We start from the raw sequence: 25,811 nt of genomic DNA, 5'->3' as shown, positions 1-25,811 counted from the left end.
ACACTGGGCGGGAAGGAGGTCAGCGACTCAGAGCTGGAGATTACTGACGTCAGCAGCTGCAGCTCTGACAGCGAGGGAGACGAGGGCCTCCCTTTGGCCCCCAAGGCCAAGGCAGGCAAAGGGGGCCCTGGCAGCTGAGCCGTCGGGGTGTGATGGATTCTGCCGAGGCGGGCACCAGGCGCAGGCCCAGGCAGCCTCTTCCCAACCACCTGGCCTGCTTCGATGGCTCTTCTGGTCCCAAGGCCCAGGCCCAGCCCTCAGCACTCCCCCAAGGCTGGCGATATCTCTGCCCGTGGTCTCCTCCCCCAAGTGCAGAATGGGGGTCTCACCTCTCCCTCCACAGAGCGGCCGGGAGCATGATGGTCCCCAGCCTCCAGTTTGAGGGGGTCCCCACCTGGCCCCACTCCTGAAGTGCAATATGGCGCCCAGCCTCCCGCCCTCCCCAATGCTGTGACCTACGTGTTTGTGCAGCCGTGTCTCCGACCCCGTGCCGGTCCCGGTCCTGACACCCTCCCCACAAAGGCCCCCCTGGGGGACAGGGAGCTCAGAGCAATAACCCCGCCCCCAGCCCCCACCCAGGAGGGGCCCTCACCCCACCACCCCCCCGTGACCCCCAACAGCCACTTCCAGAGCGTTTACTACAAAAATAAAAGAACAGAAATGAAAGTGGGATGTGGAGCACCCCTCCATGTCGTGGGTGACCGTGGGGGGCTGGGGGGTGGGAGGGAGGGCGTGTGCAGGGAGATCCCCCTCACACCCAGTATATGTTGGGGTGTCTGGGGGAGATAACTTGAATGAATGAATGAATGAACAAGTGGAGAAAAGTAGACCCAGGGAGGCAAAGCCGGGAGCGTCATCAGGGGCTCCAGACTGCACCTGAGGGCCCCGCCCGCCCCTCACACACACAGACCTCTCCATAGATAATATATATTAAAAAATAAACCTCCGATTCCAGGTATAAAAACAGAGCAAAGGCACTTGAGGGTAGAGGATGGAGGGGTGCCCCCCTCCCAGGCAATACTGAGATGGCCCAGAAAATGAGGGTCACTGTGGTGCCCCCTGGAATGAAGCCCTGAGTCCCCCAAGCAGAAGGCAAGAGGGAGAGAAGACCAGGGCCAGTGAGAGGGTGGGGGAGGCAGTAACCCCAGCCAGGCCCCTCCCAGGCATGACCCTGGTAGCAGCCCCCTCTCCTCAGGCCCTGGGGGTGCAGAGATGCTGCGGCAGCAGTGCGGGTGGGCGGGGAGGCGGCCCCACACGTCCTCTCCCCCGTTCCTCTTCGTCCTTCTTGCAGAAGGCCTGGGGGGTGTACAAGGAGGAGGGAGACAGGGAGACTTGGACAGAGAGAGGTGAAGAGAGAGACAGAGAGACTGACAGAGAGAGAGAGAGAAAACACAGACAGACAGAAAGGGCAGAAAGAGGCAGAGAAACAGAGACATGGAGAGCGAGGCAGGGAGAGAGAGAGAGACAGAGAGAGGAGAGACAGAGAGACAGAGAGAGGAGAGACAAAGAAACAAACAGAGACAGGGAGAGACAGAGAGAGAAACAGAGACAGGGAGAGACAGAGAGGGAGAGAGACAGAGAGAGGAGAGACAGAGAGGAGAGACAGAGAAACAGACAGAGACAGGGAGAGACAGAGAAACAGAGACAGGGAGAGACAGAGAGAGGGAGACAGAGAGGAGAGACAGAGACAGGGAGAGAGACAGAGAGAGGGAGACGGAGACAGGGAGAGAGACAGAGACAGAGAGAGGGAGACGGAGAGGGGAGAGACAGAGACGGAGAGAGTCAGAGAGAGAAACAGAGACAGGGAGAGAGACAGAGAGACAGAGACAGGGAGACAGAGAGAGGAGAGACAGAGAGAAACAGAGACAGGGAGAGACAGAGAGAGCGAGACAGAGAGGGTAGAGACAGAGAGACAGAGACAGGGAGAGAGACAGAGACAGAGAGGGAGATGGAGAGGGGAGAGACAGAGAGACAGAGACAGGGAGAGACAGAGAGAGAAACAGAGACAGGGAGAGACAGAGAGAGAGAGATGGAGAGAGGGGAGAGACAGAGAAACAGAGACAGGGAGAGAGACAGAGACAGAGAGAGGGAGATGGAGAGGGGAGAGACAGAGAAACAGACAGAGACAGGGAGAGAGAGAGACAGGGAGAGACAGACGGAGACAGGAAGAGAGACAGAGAAACAGAGACAGAGAGACAGAGAAACAGAGACAGGGAGAGACAGAGAGAGGGAGACAGAGAGGGGGAGAGACAGAGAAAGAGAGACAGGGAGAGAGACAGAGAGAGGGAGACGGAGGGGGAGAGACAGAAACAGAGGGAGAAAGAGAGACAGAAACGGAGAGACAGAGAGACAGGGAGAGACAGATGGAGACAGGAAGAGAGACAGAGAAACAGAGACAGAGAGACAGAGAAACAGAGACAGGGAGAGAGAGAGAGAGAGAGAGAGCCGGGGAGACGGAGCCGGGGAGACAGCGAAAGTGGAGGCAAGAGCAGAAGAGCCAGAGAAAGAGAATATGACCGATGACGAGGTGGGAGTGGGGAGTGGGGAGATCCGGAAAGACAAAAAGAAAGAGGTGGGGCTGTAGAGAGGGGGGCACCTGGGGAGCCCACTCGGGCCCCGCCTCTCCCGGCGGCCTCCCACCTACCCCTCACCCCCTATACTCACCTGTCTGGGGCAGGAGCCTCAGGTGCAGCTGGGCTCCTTCCCACCCAGCTGACACAGGAGTAGTCGCAGGCGGCAAAATTCTCCCTCCATCTCCTGGTGGATGGAGAGCTCATCAACGAGAGGGGTCCCCCACTGAGCCAGCCCCCACAACCCACTCAGGCTGACCTCTCGGTCCCACCCGCCACACCTCCAGCTGCTTCAAGATCTCCTCCAGGCTGAGCAGATTCTCCTGGACCTCCTGGGTCTCTGCTGGGCGTAGGGGACCACCACCCAGGACCCCATCACTTTCTCGGGGAGGCCCTGCCCCGCTGTCTTCCTCCGCAGGCAACAGGAGCTGCTTCAGAGACAGCACTGGGGGTGGGTGGGTAAGAGGGATGTCAGGAGAAGCCAGAGGATTCGGGAGGAGGGAGGGGAGGACTGGGGGACATCCCGGGGTTAGAGATGAGGGCATCAGGCAAGGTGAACTTGGGGTTAAGGCAGACCTGCCCATGGGGCAGGGGATAGGAACAGGGATATGGAGCTAAGGCTGCGTCAGCACTGGGCGGGGCCGCAGGGCATGGGGGGGCGGGGCAAGGGCTGGCACAGAGGATGGGGGTGGGCACAGGGAGAGGCTGACTCGGGCCAAGCAGGGGACAGGGCTGCAGAAGGAGGAGAGACTGGGGTCTACCCAGGACGGTGGTGCAGGCTGCATGCCCCTCGTCGTGGGCTCTGGATTTGTAGTGAGGAATTTTTGTGGCAGCCACAGTGAGTTGAAAAGGGGGCACCTTTTTCTAGTTGACGCTGAAGCACTTTATGGGCCAAGGGGTCTCGGGGTACAGGGCAGGGGGGTGGCTCCTGGGGCACAGGGCGGGCTACCTTTCTGAAGGGCGGTGGTGGCAAGCTGGCCCTCAGGGCCTGGTCTGCAGAAGGTCAGGAGGTCGCTGAGAAATCTCTCCATGCGGCCTGGGGAGGGTGGGGGGTGGGCAGGGAGGGGGCTCAGCTCCTGCTGGGCTTCCTGTGGACGCTGCCCACCCCCCCAAGCCCCCAAGCCCCTTGGGTCTCACCGTCAGCCGGAGGCATCTCTCGGCCACCGTTGCTGTTCTCAGAGCTGCTAAGCAGTGGTTCTCGAGTGCTAGGGAGAGGAAGTGCTGGGTGACCCCACGGCCCGGCCCCAGGGAACAGCAGGGTCAGAGAGACAGAGAGCAGGAAGTGGGAAGGCAAGGAGGTCCGGGGACAGACAGAAGTCAAGGCCTGGGGCCAGGAGACAGACAGACGATAGCCGTGGTGGGGTCGCCACATGCACACGCAGACAGGGTTGGGTGCAGGTTCTGAGGAGGGATGCCCCCCAACTCCCAGGACCTCCAGCCCCCTGCCTGGCCCCCTTCACCTGCTCGGGCTGGGCCGGGATTTGGGGCGGAAGGCAGGGGCGGGGACCTTCAGAGATCCGGCGGTCTCGGTGATGAGGGCGCACCAGCTGAGGAGACAGGCGAGCCCCTGGGCAGTCAGGGCCCCCAGACCCTGCACTGGGGCCTCCCACCCCGCGCTGCTCCACCTCCTCCCCGACAGCCCTCCAGAGACCCAGGAACATGGCCCTCCTCCTTCAGCCCGTGCTGAGACCCCAGGCCCCCTCACTTCTTCCGCTCTGACACTGTCTGCGCCACCAGCTCGTATATCTGGGCCTCCTGGTCCCAAGTGAAAATGACATAGAAGGCTTTGTGATCTGTAGGGTGGCAAGGGGGGGGGGATGGGGCTCAGAGCCAGGGTCACCCCAATGTGCGCCCTTCCCTGAGGTCAGACTGGATGCTGGGATGCCCCCTCACAGATGTGGTGCCCTCAGGGCTCACACAACTGGCCCCTGCTGACTCAATTTACCCCGCTGATATCCTGGACCCCCCACGTGCCCTTCTCCCGAGTCCTCTCCTCTCCCCCTTATCTGATCCGGCAACAAGTCCCCAGCAAGTTCCACGGGCTCCACAAACAACTGCATCCTTGAGCTGTCCCTACCCTCAAGGCCCTGGTGCACGCCCCCTTCACCATCTCATGGGTATGTCTGCAAACCCTCCACCCCACTGGGCTCCCCTACTATCTACTCTCCCCACGAGGCAGCCTGAGCGTCTCTTCGAAATACTGAACAGAGCTGGCCACTCTGTACAAAAACTTCCGGTGGTTTCCCACCTGACTTGACAGAAGTCCCGTCCCTGGCGCGGCCCGCCTCCAGCTCCGCCCCATCTGCCCCCTCCCACCCCAGCGCCACCCCGCCCCTCACCCCGCCCACCCGGCTGCCCCTAGCGCCTGCCCGCGTTCCTCCTCGGCCTTCGCAGCGGCCCCCACCCCCTTAGCCAGGGTGCGCTTCCGGACGCCCCCTCCCCACCTCCCGGGGACACAAGGCTGCTCCTGGGGCAGGAAGGGGCGGGCTCACCGGTGGCCACCTCGCGGGTCATGGCGGAGGTGAGCCGCAGCACCGGCCGCAGCATGGTCTTGCCGTCGGGCGTGGGCGTCAGCGTGCGGCTGTGCGACTTGAGCAGCAGCCGCTCATCCTGGCGCTGAAGCAGCAGCAGCAAGTCGTCCAGGAGTAGCACGTGGACCTCTGCGGCGGGCAGCAGGTCCTCAGCCCCGGCCGCCGGCCCGCAGCCCCGATCCTCCTCCCGCCGCCCTCCGCCCCAGTGCTCACCAACAGCCTTGTCCTTCGTCACACGCCACGTCAGCGGGCCCTCATGGACCAACTTTTTCTTGGTGATGTCCAGGTTCTGGGGGCCAGAAGGGACAGTGCTGGGCTCAGGGGCCAGGCAGGGAGGAGAAGGCCGAGGGTGGAGCTGGCCCGGATGGTGGTCAGGGGTTGTGGTCAGGAATGGGCGCCCAGTGGGGGTGAGGGGGTCAGGACAGAGGTTATTCTTACTGCCTGGGTGCATTATCAGACTGGCTGTGGCTGCCTCTGCCCCAAATCAGAACTCCTGGGGCAGAAGGGCCAAGGAGGGCCGAGGGCAGGCCCAGGGCAGGGCAGGTGATCGGGCCCACCTTGAACTCGCTCAGCATGGGGTCACTGCTCTGCCGCAGGTGGGACAAGTCCAGGCGCCGCTGATAATCCTTGAGCCTCTGGAGCAGGGACAGAAGTGTTAGGGGACAGGCCTAGGGCCAGGGACGACCCCTGTGAGGCCAGGAGGGAGCCGAGAGCCAAGACCAACTTCCAGACACTCAGTGTGACGCGAGGGGAAAAAGCCGAGGCTGGGCCTGACACCTGCCCACGTGGTGACCCTGCGTGCTGCTCTGGGGCCCGAGGCCAGGCCCAGGCTCACCAGCAGGTCCTCCATGTCACGCACGGCCTGGTTGACGTGGTGCAGGATTTCCCGGCAGCACTCGGCCGCCCGCTCCACTTTCTCCCGTTCTGCAGGCTCTTCTGTGGGCAAGGGAGGGAAGAGCCCAGTGAATCCCAACCCCAGAGGCTCCTGGGTATCGGACCAGGTGAGAGGGAGGAGGAGAGCTGAAGCCCAGCAAGACGGGGCAGGCCCCACCTACGAACCCGCTGGGGCCTGCTGGCACCTGTATTCTGTCCAATGCTCTGGAGGAGCAGGGGGTACTTGGTCAGGCGCTGCATCTCTGTGGGGATCATGTCCTTCAGCTGTAAGCGGCGGCACCGTGGACGGCTCTCGGCATCCTGAGGGAAGAGCAGCACTGAGGTGGCCAATGCTTTGGGGGAGCCTGGGCCCCTGACTTCCTCCTCCCTCAGATGCAGGAGTCTAGCCCCTAGCGCCCTCTTCCCAAGAATCAAGACCCCCAGTCCCCTTTTCCCTGGGGCCTGAATTCCCCAGTCCTCTCCTCCCTCAGACCTGAGGACCCAGTCCCCCCGGCCTCACCTGCACAAAGGCACAGAATCGAGGCTCCTTGCGCTGTTTAGCTTTGAGCTGCTCTAGGGCAAAAGACTGCCGGCTGCAGAAGCGGGAGGAGATTTTCTGGAACCAGGAGCCCTCAGCACCATCAAACTACAGTGAGATTCAGGCCAGGGAGGATGTCTCAGGTGGGACTGGGAAGAGCAGGGACTCACATGGGGACAGAAGCCTTAAGTAGGAGGACAGGGCTGGGGTCCAGACCCCTGGGCGTTGAGAGGAGGGAGGGATACAGGCCTGGCCTCTTGTGTCCTGAGGGAGGAGCGGCTGGGGGCCTGGATTCCAGGTCCTTGGCTGGGAGGTGGGGCTCGGGGGGCTGCGGGGTAGGGACCCTTACCCGGGCCAGTAGCACATCTCCAATCTCCTCAATGAGGTAGCCACTGTCCTGTCTCCGCTTCGTCAGGCTGTCGAGGAATAGGGCTGTAGGGAGCGGTGAGGAAACGAGGTGTTCTGTCAGGGTCTGGAAGCTTGTGGAACCCAGTTGGGAGCTGGAGGGGGTCGGGCTGCAGATGTGTGTGTGACTGATCCCAGTGGGGCTGTCCCCCTGCCCATCTGCTTGTTGATGTGCCTGCCGCCCCCTCGGATGTGAGCTGTGGGGGCCCGGGGCGGCAGGTATATCAACAAGCAGATGTTCACTAGAGTGTCCCCAGGTGGCCGGAGGATGCCATGGAGGGGAGGGGCAGTGGTGGGGCACGCAGCGGGCGCGGCCCTGCACTCACAATGCACCTCGATGAGCTCGTCCAGATTGGGAAAGATGTTCTGCAGCTCCTCCAGCGGGAAGAAGCCACTGTCCGCCATGGGCTGGTAGAAGAGGTCGTGCAGCACCCGGAGCATGCGCACGTGTGCCGCCTCTGTCACCAGCAGCTCTGCGGGCCACCAGGAGGGAGCACCGTTGGGGGAGGGGGCGAGCTACGGGGGCAGTCTCAGAAGCAGGCTGGGGGAATGAGGAGGGGGCTGTAGCCAGAGCTGGTAGTGAGCTCTTCCTGGAAGTTGGTGGGAAAAAACCTCTCTCTGGGTAGAGTCATTTGTCTCTTCTATAACCCGTTGCCATGGAGTCGATTCTGACTCATAGCGACCCTGTAGGACAGAGCAGAACTGTCCCGTAGGGTTTCCAAGGCTGTAAATCTTTAGAGGCAGGCTGCCACATCGTTGTCCCATGGAGCAGCTGGTGGGTCTAAACCGCCAGTCTCGGTTGGCAGCCAAGTGCTTAACCACTGCCCCACCAGGGCTTCTTGTCCCTCACACAGGCACTAAGGATTTCTCGACCCACTGCCTTTCTCTTTTTGCCATGGCAGCCAGCTAAGGTGACCCACAGTCTTGGTTTGCTCGGCACTTAGCGATTTCCCAGGACACGGGACTTCCAGTACTAAAACTGTGGAAGTCCGGGGCAAACCAGGATCAGCTGGTTGTCCTACTGCCAGCAACCTCACAGCTGAGCTTGGTCTCTAACGCTCCAGGAACTTTCTGAGCCTCTGTTTCGGGTACAAAGCTTTCTTCTACACACAGGTTGATAACCTCAGATCCAGGGACCACCCCCCAGAAGGTACACGCATGAGTTTCAGGGTCCCCAGGAGTCCCCTGGGATAACATGCAGCATTCTGTGTCTTGTGGCATTTTTCCGGAGAGATTGCGCTGCTGTCCAGCGTGGTAGGCACTAGCCATGTGGTGCTCTTTACATTTCAAGTAAAATAAAGTAAAATAAAAAATGTAGTTCTGTGTCAAACTCGCTGCATTTCAAGTGCTCAATAGCAATACGTAGCCAATGTCTACCATGCTGGGCAGTGCAGAGATAGCACGTTCTCATCATTGTAGAAAGTTCTATGACGCTGCTTATGTTTTTAGCACATCCTCGGGAGGATCTGCCACCCGAAAACTATTCACCTACAGCCCCAAAAATTGAATGAGGACCTTTCTTACTTTTCCCTATGGGAATCTTTTCCCCTACATGAGTAACATCCTATTAATAATCCCCCAAAATGCTGCCAAGTTGATCCTGACTCATAGCGACTCCACCGGTCCCATTAAAATGCTTCTACTCGGTACCCCATACTTCACACGAATCCTTTTATCGTCAGGATGATCTGCTGAGGTACGGACTATTATTACCCATGCTTCACAAGTAAGGAAGTGAAGGTTTACACGATAAATGCAATTTTATACACCATTTTTAGCTCTTAACGCTCAGCACTGTCCCGTACTACTAAAAATTCTTTGGAAATGTCACTTCAATGGCCACGTAACATTCCATCAGGTGGCTGTAACTAACTGCCCTCTGTTGGAGTTCTCCCTATGGTAAATAACACGGAGACGAACATCGGCCTATGTCTCTGCCCCTGCCAGGGCTGGACGGTGTTCTCGGCCATGGTGGGATGGGACGTTGGGGTGGGGGTGGGGCACACTCACCGCTGATGACCTCCTGCCGCTTCACCTGGCTCTTGGGCAGGCTGTGCAGGGTACCCGGGGGGACCAGGTCCCGCCAGCCGGGGGGCTCTTCTGCTTCCAACTCTAGTCCCGACCGCCCCGGCTCCCCCTCGTCTCCGGGCTCAGGGCTGTGGGACAGAGGCCCCGTTAGGGCCCCAGCCTGGGGCGTCTCAAGTAGGAGCCTTCTACTCCTTGGTGTCCAAGCCCTCTGTGTGGCCTCCGCGTTCGATGCCCCAGATCTGGTGGCCCACCTGGCAGACCAGCCCTAAATCTCTAAGACTGAAGCATCCCACCCACCCCTCTCCTCTTGCGAGTCCGTGACCATGGTTGGCCCCTCAGTGACCTCGGCATCCAATGCCCAGTTCTCTGTGACTCTGGTTCCAGCCCCCCATCCTCCCTGACTCTCCAGGCTGCCTTGGGGGGTGGGGGAGGGAATGACGTACGTGGCTCGTCGGGCAGGGCCAAGCACAGCTGTGGCAGAGCTGGGGTCCATGTCCACGTCGCTCCGGGAGCGGCCCCCACCCCGGCCCTTAGCCCCGAGGCTGCCCCGGGGAGGCCGGCGGCGGTCACTCACCCGCAGGCTCTCCGAGCGCCCCAGACGCCCTGACAGCCTGGACCCCAAGGCCAAGGACAGAGCCAGGCATAGGCCAGGACAGAGACAAGGAGAGACCAGGACAGGGACAGAGATGGGGGGACAGGGACGGGGGGATAGGGACAGAGATGAGGAGACCAGGACAGGGACAGAGTCAGGGGGACAGGGACAGAGACGGGGGGACAGGGACAGAGTCGGGGGGACAGGGACAGAGTCAAGGGAGACAGGGACAGATACGGGGGGGACAGGGACAGAGACAGGACAGAGACAGGAGACCAGGACAAGAACAGAGAGAGTCGAGGACAGAGATCAAACATGCAACAGAAGAGAGAAGAGAGAATCAGAGGAGTGGTAGGACTGTGGGGTGGGGGGGCGGTCAGGAGGTATACTGAAATCTGGCAGGGAGAGGGGAGGGGAACCCTGAGTGGGGCACAGGCCTGACCCCCTCCCTTCCCTGAGGCAGGGGGCAGAGTGGGGAGTGGAGGGGAAAAGGAGGAGTTCAATACTTAGCTCTTCCACTGGGAGGGTGATGTCCCCACCCAGGGGAGGGGTGGCCCATGGGGAGAGGGGAGGGGCTGGGAGAAATGGGGGAGGGGCTAGCCCTCCGCCCCACCCAGGGCCCAGGCACCCACCTCTTCCACTTTCTGGGGAGAGAGGGGCACAGGGTCAGAGGTGGACCCAGATGGAACCCAACCCATCTCCCCACACCCTCCAAGGGCCCCCAAAGCAGCGGCACAAGGACAGGCAGGGGGCAGAGCCTGCCCCCCCTCAACTGTGAGGAGGACAGGGCCCCCGGGGCACGGAGCACGGGGGGGGGGTCGAGAAAGGGGGCACTGCGTGGGTGGGGGCAGGAGCAAGGTGGGCAGGGGAGAAGGAGGAGGAAGGACCAAGGGCTGCAAAAGGCAATGAGGAAGACGGAGAAGGGGAGAGGAGAAGCTTCGGGGAATGAAAAGGGGAGGAAGGGGGGGGGAAGGGGAGGAAAAATCAGTTAGACCGAGAAGGGAAAAATTGCTAAGTGGAAAGGAGAGAAAAGAGACAGGGAAAAAAGAAAAATGAGCAAAAAACAAAGATGGAGAAAAGGAGGGGGAGAAAAAAGGGAGGAAGAGGAGGGAGGGAAAGAGTGAAAGGGGGAGAGATGGGGAAGATGAGAAACGGGGAGGAGGAGGAAGAAGGGACAGGAGAAGGAAGCCCAGAGAGAAGCAGGAAGAGGGAGACGGCAGAAAGGAGGCAGGAGCAGGCAGAGTGGAGATGCTCAGAGGCAGGCAGGTGCAAATGGCGGCGGCACCCTACTCGCACCCCCCCCACTCCTGAGCCCTGCAGTGCCCCCCACACCCAGCCCTGGGCACCTCTCCGTGTCAGCACCCTCCTCGGTGCTCTCTGGGGGCGCCGGGGGCTCCAGGCTTGTCGGGCCCTGTGGGGGCGGGTCCCCCAACTCCAGTGAGGGGTCAACACCTGTGGGGGCCGGGGGGAGAGCAAGGCTGGCTGGAAGGCCCCTTCGGCCAGAGACCACCCTCAGGGCCTTGGTTTCCTCTCCTGCGGAATGGGGAAGCTAAAGCTAACCAGAGCCTGGCAGATACCAAGTGGCTGCTCCATGCTTCAGCCGGGGATGGACAGGTGGAAAGATCTCTGAGAACAAGGCCGTGGGCAGCTGGGGGATGGTCCCAGCCTAGCCCAGGAAACTCTCACCTGGTTCTTGGTCTGGGCTGTCCCCGGACGGAGGGTGCAGAGAGACTCCAAAGGTGTCCTGCCCAATGGCCCCAACATTCCGGTCCCGAGAGGGTACTGCCAGACTTCCCTTCCGTTCTGTAGAGCCTTGCTTCTCGGCTGGGGGACAGCAAGGGAGAAGGAGGGCAATGAGAGTCCAGTGATGCTAATCCCCAGCCTTGTGCTCCAGCCCCCTCCTCCCTCAGACCCAGGAGTACAGTCCCCCAGGATGGACACTCTGGCTTCAGGACAATTACCTTCAGCCTCGACTTTGAGGTGTCGAAAATCTGGCACTGACAAGAGAGGGCAGGAGAGTGAGGTGGGTGGTGCTGGCATGAGGAGCCTGGGTGGGTGGAGGCCAGGGCACCTTACCCTGGGGATCTCCCCGGTTCCAGCGGGCGGCATCCAGGATGCTGCTCAGGCCTTTCTTAGTCTTGGGAGGCTCGTCTGGCCGCCGGTTCTGGGGGAGGACGGGGGAGGGAGGGAGATGAGAATTTCTGAGACTCCAATGAAGCTGAATCGGACCCTGGGTGTCCAAACTCACGAGGCCTCCCACAGGGAGGTCTCTGGAGAAGGGCCAGGTTTGGGTGCTCAGGGAAGCACCTTTTTCCTGAAGAAGTTCCTTCCTGACTTCTTGTCCCCGCTCTTGGTTCGCACGCCAAGGTGCCGCATGTACAGGCTGATGGCGCTGACCACAGCAGCACTGTGAGGAAGGCACGGTGAGGGCCTCGACACACACACTCACAGACACACACACAGACACGTGCGCTCATGGGCGCACACACACACACAAACGCACGCGCTCACACAGATGCATACACTACTGCCCCCTAGCGGCAGAGGCTGTGTCCTCACCTCCCCGTTCACTTCCCACCCAACCCCACAACCAACTTTCTGCTGAGTTTCTGCAGGAAGAGGGGAGGGTTCAAAAGCACAGGGGCCAGGCACGTTGCTCAAGCCCCCAGGACTCTGGAGTACAAGTCTCCAGCCCCCTCCTCCCTCAGACCCCGAGATTCAGTGTCTCTCCCCGTCATCCTCTCTGCTTCCGGCACCTCTTTTCTTCATCGGCAGATGTGTTGGATCTGTAGGGAGAAGAAATGTCTGTCATGAATTTGCTACGCCTGGAGTCCCAGCCCACCCCCCACAAATATCTCGGTTGCCGTCGCCTTAGAGGTGAGGGACATTGGAGCGTGAAGGAACATAGGACAGGAAGAGGGAGAAGAGGCGGAGGGGGAAGCTCCAGAAGCAACTACAATGAACAATCCGAAGGGGGAGGAAGCCCCCTCTCACAGTAGGGGTGGGAGTTACAAGGACAGGACCCAAGCGCCAGGTGGGACCACAAGAGTCATGGACAAAACCCAGACGCTGGGAGGGAACCCCAAAGCTGAGGAGAAAACCTTAAAGCCAGGATAAACTCAAATGCCAGGGCTGGGGGCCCAAAAGCCAGGGGAGGAGCCCAAGTGCTAACTTATGAACCCTAAAGCTGAAGAGGGCACGCAGGACAGGGAATGGAATGCTCTGGAGGCAGCAGAGGTGGCCTGCGGCTGGGGAGGGGCTGAAGCTCTCCTGCCAGGTCCAGCCCCACTCACTGCATCTCCTCGAACTGGCCCAGCAGCTGCTCGGCTGTGTGCCGCTCCCGGGCCTCATAGCTGGTGGGTTCCCGTCCGACCCAGGCCTCCAGGTGGGCCACATGCTGCTCCCAGTGTGTCATGCCCATGAGCCGCTTGGAGCGGAAGTCCTCCAGCTGCCGGCTGATGGTTGCCTGCTGGCTCTGCACCACCTCCTGCACGAACCGCCGCTGGACGTCCTCAGAGATGACCTCAGGCCGCGTACGGTCTGCAGGGACACAGAGGCTTGGATCAGTTCCCTGGGCATCAGCTCAGTCATCACTCAGACAACAGTTCCCACCCACCCTTGGGTTCCTGGGCGGCCACCATCAAGGAGTGACTGAATCTCCACTGTTGAGTGGGAGCATGGGAGTGGTGTGGCGGTCTCCCTCCCTGGGGCCTCCCTGTTAGAAATCTCTCCCCCATTCCTCCTCTCACCAAGTTCAAAGGCGATATGGGGAGGCACTGGCACCCGCAGAACCTGCTTGAGAGAACGGAGTCAAGAGGAGGGTGGGGCTGGCAAGGACCAGGACCAACGCCTTGTAGCCCAGGAGGCGTGGTGGGAATGACTGGGGGGCACTGGGGAAAGCCCAGGGTGGCAGAGGGTCTCCCAAGGCTGGGCCCTTCACACCGCCCTCAGCTGGGCTGGGTTGGGAGGTGCATGGCGGCTCTCCAGGGCCAAGGGGAGGGCGGGGGCCGTGCAAGGGCGACTCACCGCTGTCTTCTCCAGGAAGCTGTGGTAGAAGTCGGCGAAGGCCTTCTTGGCCTCCTTGGGGCCCAGGGTACCCAGCATGTCCGCATGCAGGCAGCAGAGCTGGCGGAGACGCAGAGGGTAACCTCTCCTCACTCCCACCCCACCCAAACCACAAGCCCCTTTGGAAAGCCTGGAGTTTTTCTCAGCCTCCTGGCTGCCCACGGCTGAGGGGCTCAAAAGCCACCTCCTCTGGGGAGGGCTCCCTGACCATCCCCTCTCCTCCACCCAGAGACCCTCGTCTCCCTCAGGAATTCTCCGAGGCCACCACGAGCGTTTTCTAATTTTCTGCCCTTTGGTATGGCTTCTTGTGGTTCTGTCTCACTACTGCTGCTGCTGCTGCTGCTGCTGCTGCTGCTGCTGCTACTGTTGCTGCTGCTGCTACTGTTGCTACTGTTACTACTGTTGCTGCTACTGTTGCTGCTGCTGCTGCTACTGTTGCTGCTGCTGCTACTGTTGCTGCTGTTACTACTGTTGCTGCTGCTGCTACTGTTGCTGCTGCTGCTACTGTTGCTGCTACTGTTACTACTGTTGCTACTGCTGCTGCTGCTGCTGCTACTGTTGCTACTGTTGCTGCTGCTGCTGCTACTGTTGCTGCTGCTGCTACTGTTGCTACTGTTACTACCGTTGCTACTGCTGCTGCTACTGTTACTACTGTTGCTGCTGCTGCTGCTACTGTTGCTACTGCTGCTGCTGCTACTGCTGCTACTGTTGCTGCTGCTACTGTTGCTGCTGCTACTGTTGCTGCTGCTGCTGCTGCTACTGTTGCTACTGTTGCTGCTGCTGCTACTGTTACTACTGTTGCTGCTGCTGCTGCTACTGTTGCTAATGTTACTACTGTTGCTGCTGCTGCTGCTACTGTTGCTGCTGATACTCTTGCTACTGCTGTTGCTACTGCTGCTGCTGCTGTTGCTGCTGCTGATACTCCTGCTACTGCTATTGCTGCTGCTGCTGCTGCTACTGTTGCTGCTGCTGCTGCTGCTGCTGGCTATACTAAGAGGGCACAGTGTACCCCAGGCACTGTTTTGAACGGTTATAGACTTCAGCCCGTTCAATCACACGGACTATCATTATCCCCATTTCAGATGAGGAAACTGAGGCACACAGAGGTCAAGAAGCATGCTCAAGGTGACACAGCTCGTAAGTGGCAATGCTGGGATTTGAATCCAGGCAGCCCGTCTCCACTCCACTCCACCACCCGGAACTGCCATGAGCAACTTGAGGGTGTGTGTTGGGAGGATAGGTTCTGAGTCACCCGTGTTGCAAATCGGTGTTGCGCAGTGGGGGCTTTGTAAATAAACAGCTGGGTAAGTGGGGCTCATTCCTTCATTCATCAAAAATTTTCTGAGGTCACCTGTGTGCCAGCCCTGGGCTGGGTGACACTGGCAGTGGGGATTCCAACCTGTCCTGCCTCATGGGGGGTGCTCTCGCCTGGTAAGGGACATGGTCTCAGTGTGGCAAGGGCTTGCCTCAATGGGGGCGAGACTCAGTTTCTCCACTTGAAACAGGCTCAACAAATCTACATCCCAACCCCCACCCACACATACACAAAATAAAGCCAAACTCCATGGGAGGTCAGCAAGCGGCAGCCCAGGGGCCACAACTACCTCCAGATGAGGCAAGGGAGCCGCGTGAGGGCAAGTCTCAAACTTCCAGAGGCCAGTGTGGGCCACCTCAGGCAAACCCCTGGCCCCTAAGGCCTCGGTTCCCACATCTGTTAAAGAACACGGCAGTCAGCACAATCCTTGGACTGAGTTCCAGGATCTAGAGTTCTCAAGTTCTAGAAACCCTGAGGCTCAGGTGGGGGACCCCCTGTCCAGAGCATTCATGCAGCAGGGGAAGGGCTGCTCCTTTTCAAGAGAGAATTCCAACAGGGAGAGACACTGGCAACTTCCCAGTTTCCGGAAGCTTTAGCATCTCCTGCCTTCTCGTCCATGTGCCTTTCCTTCTGCATCTCCCAGGTGTCCCTTCCCAGTATTCCCACCCATCTCCTTGTTTTCTGGAGGGATATGCTAAATATTGAAGCCCTGGTGGTGCAGTGGTTAAGAGCTTAGCTGCTAACCAAAAGGTCAGCAGTTGGAATCCACCAGCTGCTCGTGGACACCCTATGGGGCAGTTCTACTCTGTCCTATAGGGTCGCTATGAGTCAGAATCAACTCGAAGGCCACAGGTCTGGTTTTGGTATTTGTGCCAAGTATTCAGAGTTTGGCACTGTGGCCCGGACTATCCCCGGCTTGTCATCTGTGCTGCGTGGCACTGGGTCTTTGGATGGGACCCTTGTCTACAGACCCCCAACACTGGCCAGGTTTGTGGCTTCTGAATCGCTTTCCCTTCCTGCCTAAATCACCGACTGAGTCTTCTGGACTCTGCAGGTGGTTCTGGACGACATGGGTCTGCACTCGCATCTCCCAGCAATCTTCTACCTGCTGCAGGAGGTTTCTGGATCGTTAATCACGTCCTTTTTCCTTGTGGGCTGCCTGGAGCGGCTTTCTTGTTTCTGGCTCAGGGTCAGCTGTGCCACCTGGACCTGAGATAGCTAACAACTTTCTCCCAAGAACTAACCTTGCAGAGAAGGCCACATAGAAGACTGCGTCCCCCTCCAGAGTTTGTGGGGAAAGGTGCCGTCACAGATGGGTGGTACAGTATGGGCGTGGCGGGGCAGGGGTGACTGGGTCCTGTGCTGTGTCTGCCACGACTGTCTGGTTCTCTGCTGCTCGTTATGACTTGCCGCATGTACTTCTCTGCCTGTGCTCGCGGCTGCTGAGAGCTATGTGGCTGCCTACAGTCTTCTCTGGATGCCACAGCACACTTTCTGGCTCTTGTCCACAGTGCCCTCTATTTCTAGATCCCATGCCAGGCTTTCTGTTTCTCTAGACCCTCTGGCTCATCACTGGTCATGCTCACTGGAAGCTGTGGGCCTGTCCCAGCCCCACCCACCCGGTGCCTACTGAGCCCTGCCCTCACCAGGGGTCCTGGCTCGAACTGCAGGGCCACGTGCTGCAGGAGGGCTATGAGGTGGACCGGGCGCCGCTTCACCTGCTCCAGGCTCTGGAACTGGCTGTTCTGCTCCTCTGCATTCTGGGAGATGGAGGGTCTCGGTGAGCAGAATGGGGAGAAGAGGACGGACCGTGGGCTGGACCCTACCCCAAGGTCAGCACTTCCCAAGGGAGCCAAGCTGGGGAGATCCTGGCGGGCAGGGGTGTCAACGGTGGGCAGCAAAGGCAGGTGCGGGGGGAATGGATGAGGTTTAATGTCATATGGTGGGTGATGAAGACAGAAATGGGGATCTGTGCGGTAATGGGGGGCATGGAGGCTGGGGGGGGGGCGGGAGATGAGGGAGGAGGTACCAGGAAGAGGAGAGAAGGAAAGATGGGCAGTGGGAGGGGGGACAGCAGGGAGCACCTAAGGGTGGAGAAGTGGACCTTGAGGTGGAAGGAGACCCTGAGGGCTGGACTGGAGGACGTGGGGCTCAGAAGCTCCCCATCCAGCTCTCGCTCACCATCTCCAGCTCGTTCTCAAAATCTTCGTCCTCAGCCCCGATGATGCTGACGGGCACCAGGCCGGGCCGGGGGGGCCCTGAGGCCTGTGGAAGGGGAGGGGTGGCCTCAGCCCACAGTGCCCCCACCACGCACAGCCCCAGCCCCTCACCCCACGGCTGGCCTCACTCACCGCCCCTCGGGCCATGTCTTCCGCCTGCATGGGCTCCGCAGGGCTGGGGAAGAGGAGGGGCTGTGGTTAGGTGGTGGGAGGAGGAGGCAGGGCGGGTTACTCACAGATTCCTAGCCCAGGTGTGAAGGTGAGTAAACAGCCTCCCCCCATCCCGGCCTCCTCCTCTGCAGCTCAATGGGGCCTCTGTGTGGCGACAAAGAGCCCTTCAGAGGCCAGGGGGGCAGGGAGTCCAAGGACTGGGAGCCTGGAGTGGGGGGAGCTGGAGGCCCAGAGGCCTGGGTCCACGAGAGGGCTGTGTCTGGGAGCCTGCAATTTTGGGTCCCTAATGGAGGAGGGGGCTTCAGCTCCCGGGTGTGAGGGAGGAGGGGGCTGGAGCTGGTTCTTGAGAGGACAGCGCCTGCAGGCAGCAGAGCTGGGAAGGTTAGAGGGGAGGTAAGAGGGAGCCGAGGAGGGTGTGGGGGGCTGTCTCCTCTGATCAGTGACAGGCTTGGGGCAGGATGTTGCCTCTGAACCCACCAGCCCCACTTCCTGTGGCAGGAAATCACACTGGCAAATCCCCAACCCCCCAACTCCCTCCACACAAGAAAACAAAATTCTGAACTCTCCTCCCTCAGGGATCAGAAGTCCTCTGACCCAGTGAAGTCCTGTCCCTCAGGGACCTCCTAACTTCCCGGCCGTGAGTCCAACTAGAGCTGTCCTCAGGGCAGCTCGTCCCCAAGGTGGTATCTGCCTCCATCCATCCTCTGTCCGTCTTGCTGTCTCTCCTCTCCCCAGCTAGCTCTGCCTGGCTGTCTCTCCCTCAAAACTGTCTCATGTCTCTGCCCTTCTTCTCCCAGTTTCCTCATATTTTTCTTTCCCTTCCTCCAGACCTCTCTCATTTTTCCCACCGTCTCTGCCTCTCCTCCCTCCTGCTCTCCACCACAAGTCTCTCACCTCTCAGTCTGTCCCTGCCTCGGCTGCTTGCTCTCCCTGTCTCTGTGCCTGTCTTCCCACCTCGGGCTTCTGTAGCCACCGTCCCCACACCTCTGAGTGGCTGTGCTGCCTCTCCTTCTCTCTCTCCAGCTCTTTCTCCCACATCTCTTGCCGTCTTTCCCATCTTTCGCCTCCCCTCGAGTTGCCGCCTCTGCCGAGTCTTTCCACCAACATCCTCTATGTCCTCAACTAGTCTGACTAATGCCACGGGCGCCTGTGTCAGGCGGAAAGGAGCTGTGGGGTGGGGGGAAGACGGGGGGGGGGGTGCTCCCCACAGCCCAAAGCTATTTATAACTCTAGTTGCTTGAGACCCACCCTTCTCCTTCTTCCACAGGCCTCCTTCCTTGTACTCAATAAATGGTCGCTATGGTTCTGGTTATGATTATTAAACAAAGAAGCTTTCTGGAGTGTCCAAAAGTGATCCTATAGGGTCACCCAAGCGGGCATCGTTTTTATTCTTCTCAATACAGTGTATTTGTTCAACACCCAAGCTCAGGTAAATTAAGATTGGAGCATTGCTAAGGTTTCACAGAAAGAAATTTGTAAGCCAAGACAGAATAATAGTAACGATTGTTATTTATTATGAGAGCTAAGCTTACACAACACTCACTATGGGCTGGGCACTGCTCTCAGCGCTTCTCCTCTACTCGCTCGTTTCACCCTCATAACTACAAGCACCCCAGGCTATTATTAGGCCCAGGAAGGGTGGGAAAACGTTTGCCAGGCCAACAGCTGCAACTTATGGGCTGAACAACGTGGCGGCCCACGGGACATAGAGGGTCCTTGCTCATCCCACTTAGGGGCGGGGAGGTTCAACAACTCCAAAGGGGAAGAGGAGTGGATACCCATTATCTGAGCCATTGCTTGGTACCAGGCCCTGAATCGTGTATTTGACACATATTATCTCCTTTATGGAGCCCTGGTGGCGCAGCGGTTAAGCGTTTGGCTGCTAACCAAAAGGCTGGCAGTTCGAATCCACCAGCAGCTCCTTGGAAACCTTATGGGGCAGTTCTACTCTGTCCTACAGGGTCACTATGAGTCAGAATCGACTCCACGGCAACGGGTTTGTAGGTTTTACCTCCTTCATCCTCATCACAGTAACATCACATTTAACGTGCACTTATGATGTGCCAGGCGCAGCATTACAGCTTTCTACAGATGTTAGTTCATTTAATCCTCTCATTTCACAGGGGAGGAAACTGAGGCACAGCTCGTAAGGCACAGAGCCAGGATTTGGACCCAGGCAGTCTGGCTCTGGAGTTGATGCATTTAATCATCAGCCTGTGTTGCTTCAAAGCATGGGGACCCCACCCCACTTAGGGGATACAAATCTGAACCAAAGCTCTCAGACACAGGTCTCCTAGGATGCCTGGGAAAGTCAAGGGCATCTGGTCCCGGCAGCCTGGAGAGGAGTGCAGGCTGGACTCAGCTGTTCCACAGAGGTCTGCAGCTCAGAGGGGACTCTGGAGGGACTGGCTGTTTAAGAGATGGGGGGAGAGGAGGACCCACAAAGGCCAGGAAATTACAGTTTGAAGCTGTCAGGAGGTAGATGGATCTATAGGCAACTGCCTGGGCTGGAGCACAACAGAGGGGACGCTGTGTGCCTGGGGCTCTGGGGGTCAGTGTGGGTTTAGATTGATAGGGGTGTGGGTCCAACACCAAAGTGGGCATCTAGGTTCTCTGCAGGACCAAGGGTCTACAGAATAGTGAACAGATAGTCCAGGGTCTCCAGGGACCTCTGGGAGCCTTACAGAACCTAAAATACAGAGGGCTCACAGTGAGCCTATAGGAGACCATGGAATGTACAAGACCCCAGATTCTATTTGACACTCAATGGGTCTACATCAGGGAATCCCTGGGTGGCGCAAACAGTTAAGCGACTGGTTAACTGAAAGGCTGGTGGGTTAAACCCACCCAGAAGTGTGCAGAAGAAAGGCCCGGCAATCTGCTTCTGAAAGGTCACAGCCTCGAAAACCCTATGGAGCAGTTCTACTCTGCAACACACAGGGGCGCCATGAGTAGAACTCATTTTTGGTCTTGAGTCTACATTAGTGGTTCTCAACTGGACCTGATGTTGCCCCCCAGGGAATTTGGAGCCCTGGTGGCACAGTGGTTAAGAGCCACTAAGATTTTTTTTTTTTTGCATTTTAGTTTATCATTTTTATTAAGTCTGCAGGGTTTTCTGTTTTTTTAATACGCACAACAAATACTCTGAAATAATCTAATAGTTGAACAACTTTTTTTTTTTAAGATTTACATTTGTATAGAAACAATCTGTAGAACTCCTCAAAACAAAGGTATCTAAAATAATTGGTTAAAAGTTGCAGTTTCCATTTTCAGCTGATATGTCCCCATGCCGTTTCCCTTGGTCCAAAGCTTAAGGCCTTGGGAAGGTGGCTAGCCTAACCAAGAGGTCGGCAGTTCGAATCCACCAGCCGCTCCTTGGAAACCCTATGGGGCAGTTCTACTGTGTCCTATAGGGTCACTATGAGGCAGAATCGACTCGACAGCAACGGGTGTGGGGTTTTTTTTTTTGTTTTGGTGACATTTTTGGTTGTCTCAAAATGCGGTGTGCTAATGGCATCTAGCAGGCAGAGGCCAGGGATGCTGCTAAACATCTTTAAATATACAAGACAGCCCTGTCCCCCTCAACAAAGAACTATCTGGTTCAAATCTTCAACGGGGGAGGTTGAAAAGCACTGGTCTATAGGCAATGGACACGGCCTGGAGCACAGCAAAGGGGGTGGGGTGGGGTGGGGCAGGGCAGGTTTAAAAGGTTCATAGTGGTGGGGGTCTTAGAGTGAAGTGGGCACAGACTGGGGACCACATAGGGGCCTGGGTTCTCTGCAGGATCCAGTGTCTACCGGATATTGAGTGGACGACCCAGGGTTTCCAAGGACCCCTGGATGCCTTCAAAATCCTAAAATACAGAATGATCAAGGTGAGTCTATAAGGGGCCCTTAAGAATGTATAAGGTCTCACCCAGATTCTATTTGACACACGGTGAATCTACAGGAATTCGAGATTCATACGGAGTCAGGATTTTACGGGGGAAGTAGCCAGTCTATGGGGCCTCTGAAGATTTCAAAGGTCCGCAGAATTCTATAGGTGCGTGTGGTGGGTCCAGAGACTCAGGGTCTCTGGGGCCCGGGGTTCTAGAGAATGCTCTTGATCTAAGGGGATTTCACATCTATAAGAAGCCGGGTCTCTGTGAGAGCCTAGCAGGAACCTGGAGGGTCTGTAAGACCTTGTAATCTATCTGGAACGTGGCGGGTCTACAGGAGCCCCAAATCTCGCAGGAGACGTGGCAGGTGTGTCTACACGAGCCCCCAAATCCTACAAGGGACGTGGCGGTGTGCGCGGCCGGGCCATGCCGGGGCGTACGTTGGGAGTCAGGCTCTGACACCCCCGGGGCCGTGTTCCTCACCTGCTCCAGCTCGGAAGAGAAGCCGCCGCAGCCGCCGGAACCGAAGCCTCCGCGCGCCCGCTGTGGGCTCCCCACTACCCCCGCCGCCGAGCCGCTCTATCCGCCCCAGAGGCCACCTTTGCCCTCAGCTCCACTCCTCCCTCCAACCGCTCTAGCCTGACTCCTGCCTGGCTCAAGCCTCGGCAACTCCACTCCTCCCGCCGCCCGCTCTAGCTCTCCACGGCGCCACGCTGGCCAGATAGGGCCGCTCTGGCCTGTCTTGGAGGGCTGGCGTTTCCGTATCTCGACTGTCCGCGTCACTCTCCCGGGCTCCGCCCCCATCCCCCCCGCCGAGTTGGGGCTGGTTCCAGCCTGAAGAGATACCGGAGTCGCCTGGGCCCTGGGTCCCCGGATCGAAAACTGGGGCTCTCCTCCCTATCCTGTCTCCCTAATTGGGACGAGCTGAATTCTCAACGCTTGTACATTCCCCAACACTTTCCTCTGGGGCTGGAAAGCAAAAATCCTGGGTTCAAGCGCAGTTTTGCTTCGGACATGCAGTGTAACCTGGAAGAAGTCTCAGTCATCCCATCTGTACAATGGGGGAAGGTCTCCACCTCTCACCTCTACACCCATCTCCTAGGACATAATTAATGACCCCAAAACGCTTTCAAACGCACTCTGCTGGCAACTATCAGCTTCATAATCGGCCTATAGCCTTGTTACTGTTTTCCTTTGTAGGTGGCCCTAGAGCATGCGGGGTTGGAGGAAGGCGCTTAGCTGAAAGCACCTGCGATTTCAAATATCAGCTCAACGCAGTCTCGGGATGTGTGCGCACCTGAGCAAGTCGGTTCTGCTCCCTGGGCCTCAGTTTCCCCACCCGTACAACGGGGTGATTATCCGTCCTCCGCTGGGCAATTGGGAGGCATTGACCCCGGTCCCGAAGCATTCATCCCCACCCACTGAGCACTCGGCAGGTACCAGTTTCCACCTCGTTACCCCCTTTGACAGGTGGGAAGACTGAGGCCCAGGGAGGGACGGCCGCTGGCGCAGTGGGGCCCTGAGGAGGCCCCTCCACCTCCGTCCCCACTTCCCGCAGCAGCAGAGGGGAGGGAGGCGGGCGGGGCCGGGGACGGTGTACCTGGTGTCCGCGCTGGGAGGTGACCGGCGGGGCACCCGAGGTCGGGCTCGGCGATCCCCGGTCCTGCGTCCCGGCTCCCGCTTCCTGGCTCCGGCGGGGCAGGAAGTTGGGGCTTTTTTCCGGAGGCCCCCGCCCCGCCGCCCCTCCCCGCTTCCTGCTCGAGCCCCGCGCCCGCCCGGCACCTCCGCTTCCTTCCCCTTCTCGCCGCCCGCCGGCCCGCCCCTTCTCGCCCTACCCCGCCCGGGTCTCCGCAAACCCCAGCCCCGCCCGATCTCTGCCCGGCTTTGTCCGTCTGTCTGTCCGCCGGGCGCGGGCTCCACGTTGCTCACATCTCTCTGCCTGAGTGTCCACCCGCACCTCCCTTAGCGGGGAGGGCCGGGGGGTGAGTGTCACTGTCCGTCCGCCTCAGTCGGAGCCACGGCCTCCCTTGGTTTCCTCTCCGTCGTTCGGTTTCTCTGCCCCGTGGCCCTTGGTCGCCCTCTCTTTTTTTGCCTCTGTATGTGTGTCCCTCCGTGTGTCTTTCCTTCTCTGCGTCTGTTCTCTCTCTCACCTGCTTTCTTGGTTAGGGTCTTTCCCTACCCTCTGCTCCGCATTTCTCCTCCTCCTCTCGGTCACTTTCTCCCTCAGAATCCTTCTCTTCCCATCTCTGCATCTCTTTCTCTGTGTCTCTGTACCTTTCTGCGTCTCTATCTCAGTCCCCATCGTTTCCCCAGAGTCTTGCTGGGTCCGTCTCTCCATGTCCATTTATCCCTAGGCCTTTCCTTCCTGCTCTGTCCCTTCCTTGCTGTCTGTCTCCCTCACTCTTTCCCCGTGTATCTGCCTCTGTGGCTTTGTCTCCTTCGGAATCCTTGTGTCTCCTCATTGTCTTTTCCTTCACTTGCTCTGTCTCTCCATCCCTCTCTCTCTCTGCATCTCAAGAACTTTGTATCTCTGTCTCAGGAACTTCATATCACTGTGTCTCTCTGTCACTGCCCCCTGAGTGTCTCCACCAGCCTCAGGTTAGGACCACAAATGCTCCAAATCACCCTTGTACAAGTCTACCCACAGAGAAAAGGTGTGGCCAAAGTCCAAAGTCGAGGAATTCAGTACCAGCCCCACAAGATAGTCCTCTGTGTTTGCAGGGCTTACATATGCATAAATATGGTGGCCTTACCCCCCGCCCCCCGCATCCCCAACACACACAACACAGCCCCCTCCTGCTCAGGGACAGGGCCTGGGGTGAGGACCTGCAGGGTCCAAACCACTCCTTTTGATTGGGGTGGAAACCACCCCAAGACACTTCCTGTTTCTTTCAGGGGTTGTAACCAAGCCTGGCTACCTGGTCCCAGTTGTGGGGGGTAGGCAGAGGAGGGCTTAGATGCAGAATCCTGGGTCTGAGGGAGGAGGGAGCTGGGGGCCTGGACTCCTGGGTCTGCGGGAAGAGGGGGCTGGGGGCCTGGGCTCCTGGGTCTGAGAGAGGAGGGTTCTGGGGCCTGGACTCGTGGGTCTGAGGGAGGAGGGGCGGCTGGGGGGCCTAGATTCCTGGATCTGAGGGAAGAGGGGGCTGGGGGCCTGGATTCCTGGTCCCCTGGGGAGGGGATGGCCCAGTCCCCATGAGATCCATGAGTCCTGCTAAGGTCTGCAGTTGGGAAGGATTTATTATCACTAAGTGGCCATGACAGAGGAGGGGGGCACTAACAAGGCTGCTACAATCAGTTCCCCTCGAGGCAGCAATTAAGGGCTCATTACCCACCAGGCAGGGAGCAGCGAGGAGCCTGGGAAAGGAAGCAGGGGGAGGATGAAGTCAGGGTGTGTAGAGGCAGTGAAGACAGCTTAGAGGGAAGAGGGAAGAGCAGCCATCCTGGGCAGGGTCTAAGTGTTGACTTCCAGGAGGCATTGGAGGGAGAAGATTCCTCCAGGGGACTATCATGGGGGAAGATGACTTTCAGGGAAAATGGTGAAAGGGAGAGAAGAATGTCCGGGGTTGGGGGGTGGGTGAGAAAAGACACTAGAGTTGGGAGCACAGCAGGCAGGGCAGCCTGCCAGGGTCACGGCTTCTCCAGCTGGACGTCTCCGACCTGGAGGCTGCCCACATCTTGGTAGGTACCCTGGAGGCCCCGGGAGATGTCCTCATACATGGAGCAATCCTCGATGTTCAGGCCCTGGGTAGACACGCAGCAGTGGACATCGGTGTCCGACGCCTGGGGTCCCTGCCTCAGCCAGCCCCAGGGAGGAACCTTATGCCCACCCCCACCCCCCAGTGCACCTGTCCTTATCCTGTCCCCACCCTCCACTCACCTCATACAGATTTTCATCCTCATAGTCATCATGGGTGACCATCCTGAACTTTTCATTCTGCCATCGTTTCTGTGCAGGGGATTGGGGGCCTCAGTGAGCAAAGGGGAGGCTGATAGATTTTGAGCCCCTCCGGGATAGGAGGGGATGCTTTACCAGCGTGATTCCCCTGAGTGCTGCCTACAGTCACCTGGGGGGTGAGCGCCGACCACTTCCCTTTACAGGAGGGGAAACTGAGGCTCAGCACGGGTAAGGGGTGTGTCCAAGGTCACATCTGGTGGGTAGCAGGTCTCGCTGGATCCAAAGCTAGTGCATGCCCTTTTGGCTTTGTTATTTGGCACTGTTATTCTCCATGAGTAAGAGTCGTAATATAAAAATAATAGCAATAGGTGCTCTGCCATGTGAGTTGAGATGAGCGCAGGTCAGAGACTGTGGGAGAAACCCAGTCCCCATCTTCCCCAGCCTTGGCAGTGGGGACTATATCACTCCTGGGTGTGGGGCTGAGGACAGTGAGACACATGGGGGGAGGGAGTGAGAGACAGGGGAGAGAGGGAGGACACCCCTGGGTGGGGGGAGAGTGAGGGTACTCCTGGGGATAGAATAAGGACACCCCTGGGGGGGAGAGTGAGGACACCCCTGAGGGGGATAGTGAGGACACCTCTGGAGGGAGAATGAGGACAGCCCTGGGGGGCGAGTAAGGGCACCTGGTGGGGGAGAGTGAGACACTGGGTGGGGGGGAATGAGACACCTCGG

At 58.7% G+C, this 25,811-nt stretch overlaps 2 protein-coding genes across 10 annotated transcripts in view; both read right to left on the bottom strand.

Annotated features, from left to right (window-relative positions):
• Positions 1-1,162: 1,162 nt before the first annotated feature.
• Positions 1,163-22,873, bottom strand: ARHGEF1 (Rho guanine nucleotide exchange factor 1). 9 transcript variants are annotated; one of them, XM_023742688.1, is made up of 31 exons: positions 22,785-22,873; positions 17,269-17,311; positions 17,099-17,182; positions 16,564-16,677; positions 13,564-13,662; positions 13,287-13,332; positions 12,831-13,077; positions 12,294-12,323; positions 11,845-11,944; positions 11,614-11,701; positions 11,499-11,534; positions 11,224-11,361; positions 10,884-10,989; positions 10,170-10,181; positions 9,389-9,556; positions 8,928-9,073; positions 7,244-7,390; positions 6,862-6,944; positions 6,495-6,620; positions 6,181-6,295; positions 5,937-6,037; positions 5,659-5,736; positions 5,315-5,390; positions 5,063-5,230; positions 4,276-4,363; positions 4,031-4,117; positions 3,708-3,775; positions 3,520-3,606; positions 2,852-3,015; positions 2,665-2,757; positions 1,163-1,296 (listed from the first exon to the last, which is right to left on the bottom strand). In XM_023742688.1, the coding sequence occupies exons 2-30, from the start codon at positions 17,296-17,298 to the stop codon at positions 2,683-2,685; spliced, it is 2,907 nt and encodes a 968-aa protein (XP_023598456.1). In that variant the 5' UTR covers positions 17,299-17,311; positions 22,785-22,873; the 3' UTR covers positions 1,163-1,296; positions 2,665-2,682. The 9 variants fall into 9 exon arrangements, with proteins under 9 accessions (XP_023598456.1, XP_023598461.1, XP_023598457.1 ...); XM_023742693.1 differs by having other exon boundaries at positions 13,287-13,329; XM_023742689.1 differs by lacking the exon at positions 22,785-22,873 and adding an exon at positions 21,668-22,634.
• A 1,536-nt stretch (positions 22,874-24,409) lies between these two features.
• Positions 24,410-25,811, bottom strand: part of CD79A (CD79a molecule) — a 4,826-nt gene continuing 3,424 nt past the window's right edge. The window contains exons 2-4 of the mRNA XM_012559172.2: positions 25,243-25,274; positions 25,062-25,130; positions 24,410-24,925 (exon numbers count right to left, since the gene is read on the bottom strand). Coding sequence (XP_012414626.1) covers positions 24,812-24,925; positions 25,062-25,130; positions 25,243-25,274 — 215 coding nt within the window. The 3' untranslated portion in view covers positions 24,410-24,811. The remainder of the gene's footprint in view (positions 24,926-25,061; positions 25,131-25,242; positions 25,275-25,811) is intronic.

Source organism: Trichechus manatus, unplaced genomic scaffold (genome assembly GCF_000243295.1).
Source record: "Trichechus manatus latirostris isolate Lorelei unplaced genomic scaffold, TriManLat1.0 scaffold00216, whole genome shotgun sequence".
Taxonomy (NCBI): domain Eukaryota; kingdom Metazoa; phylum Chordata; class Mammalia; order Sirenia; family Trichechidae; genus Trichechus; species Trichechus manatus.
This window is presented reverse-complemented; position numbering and strand designations above follow the sequence as displayed.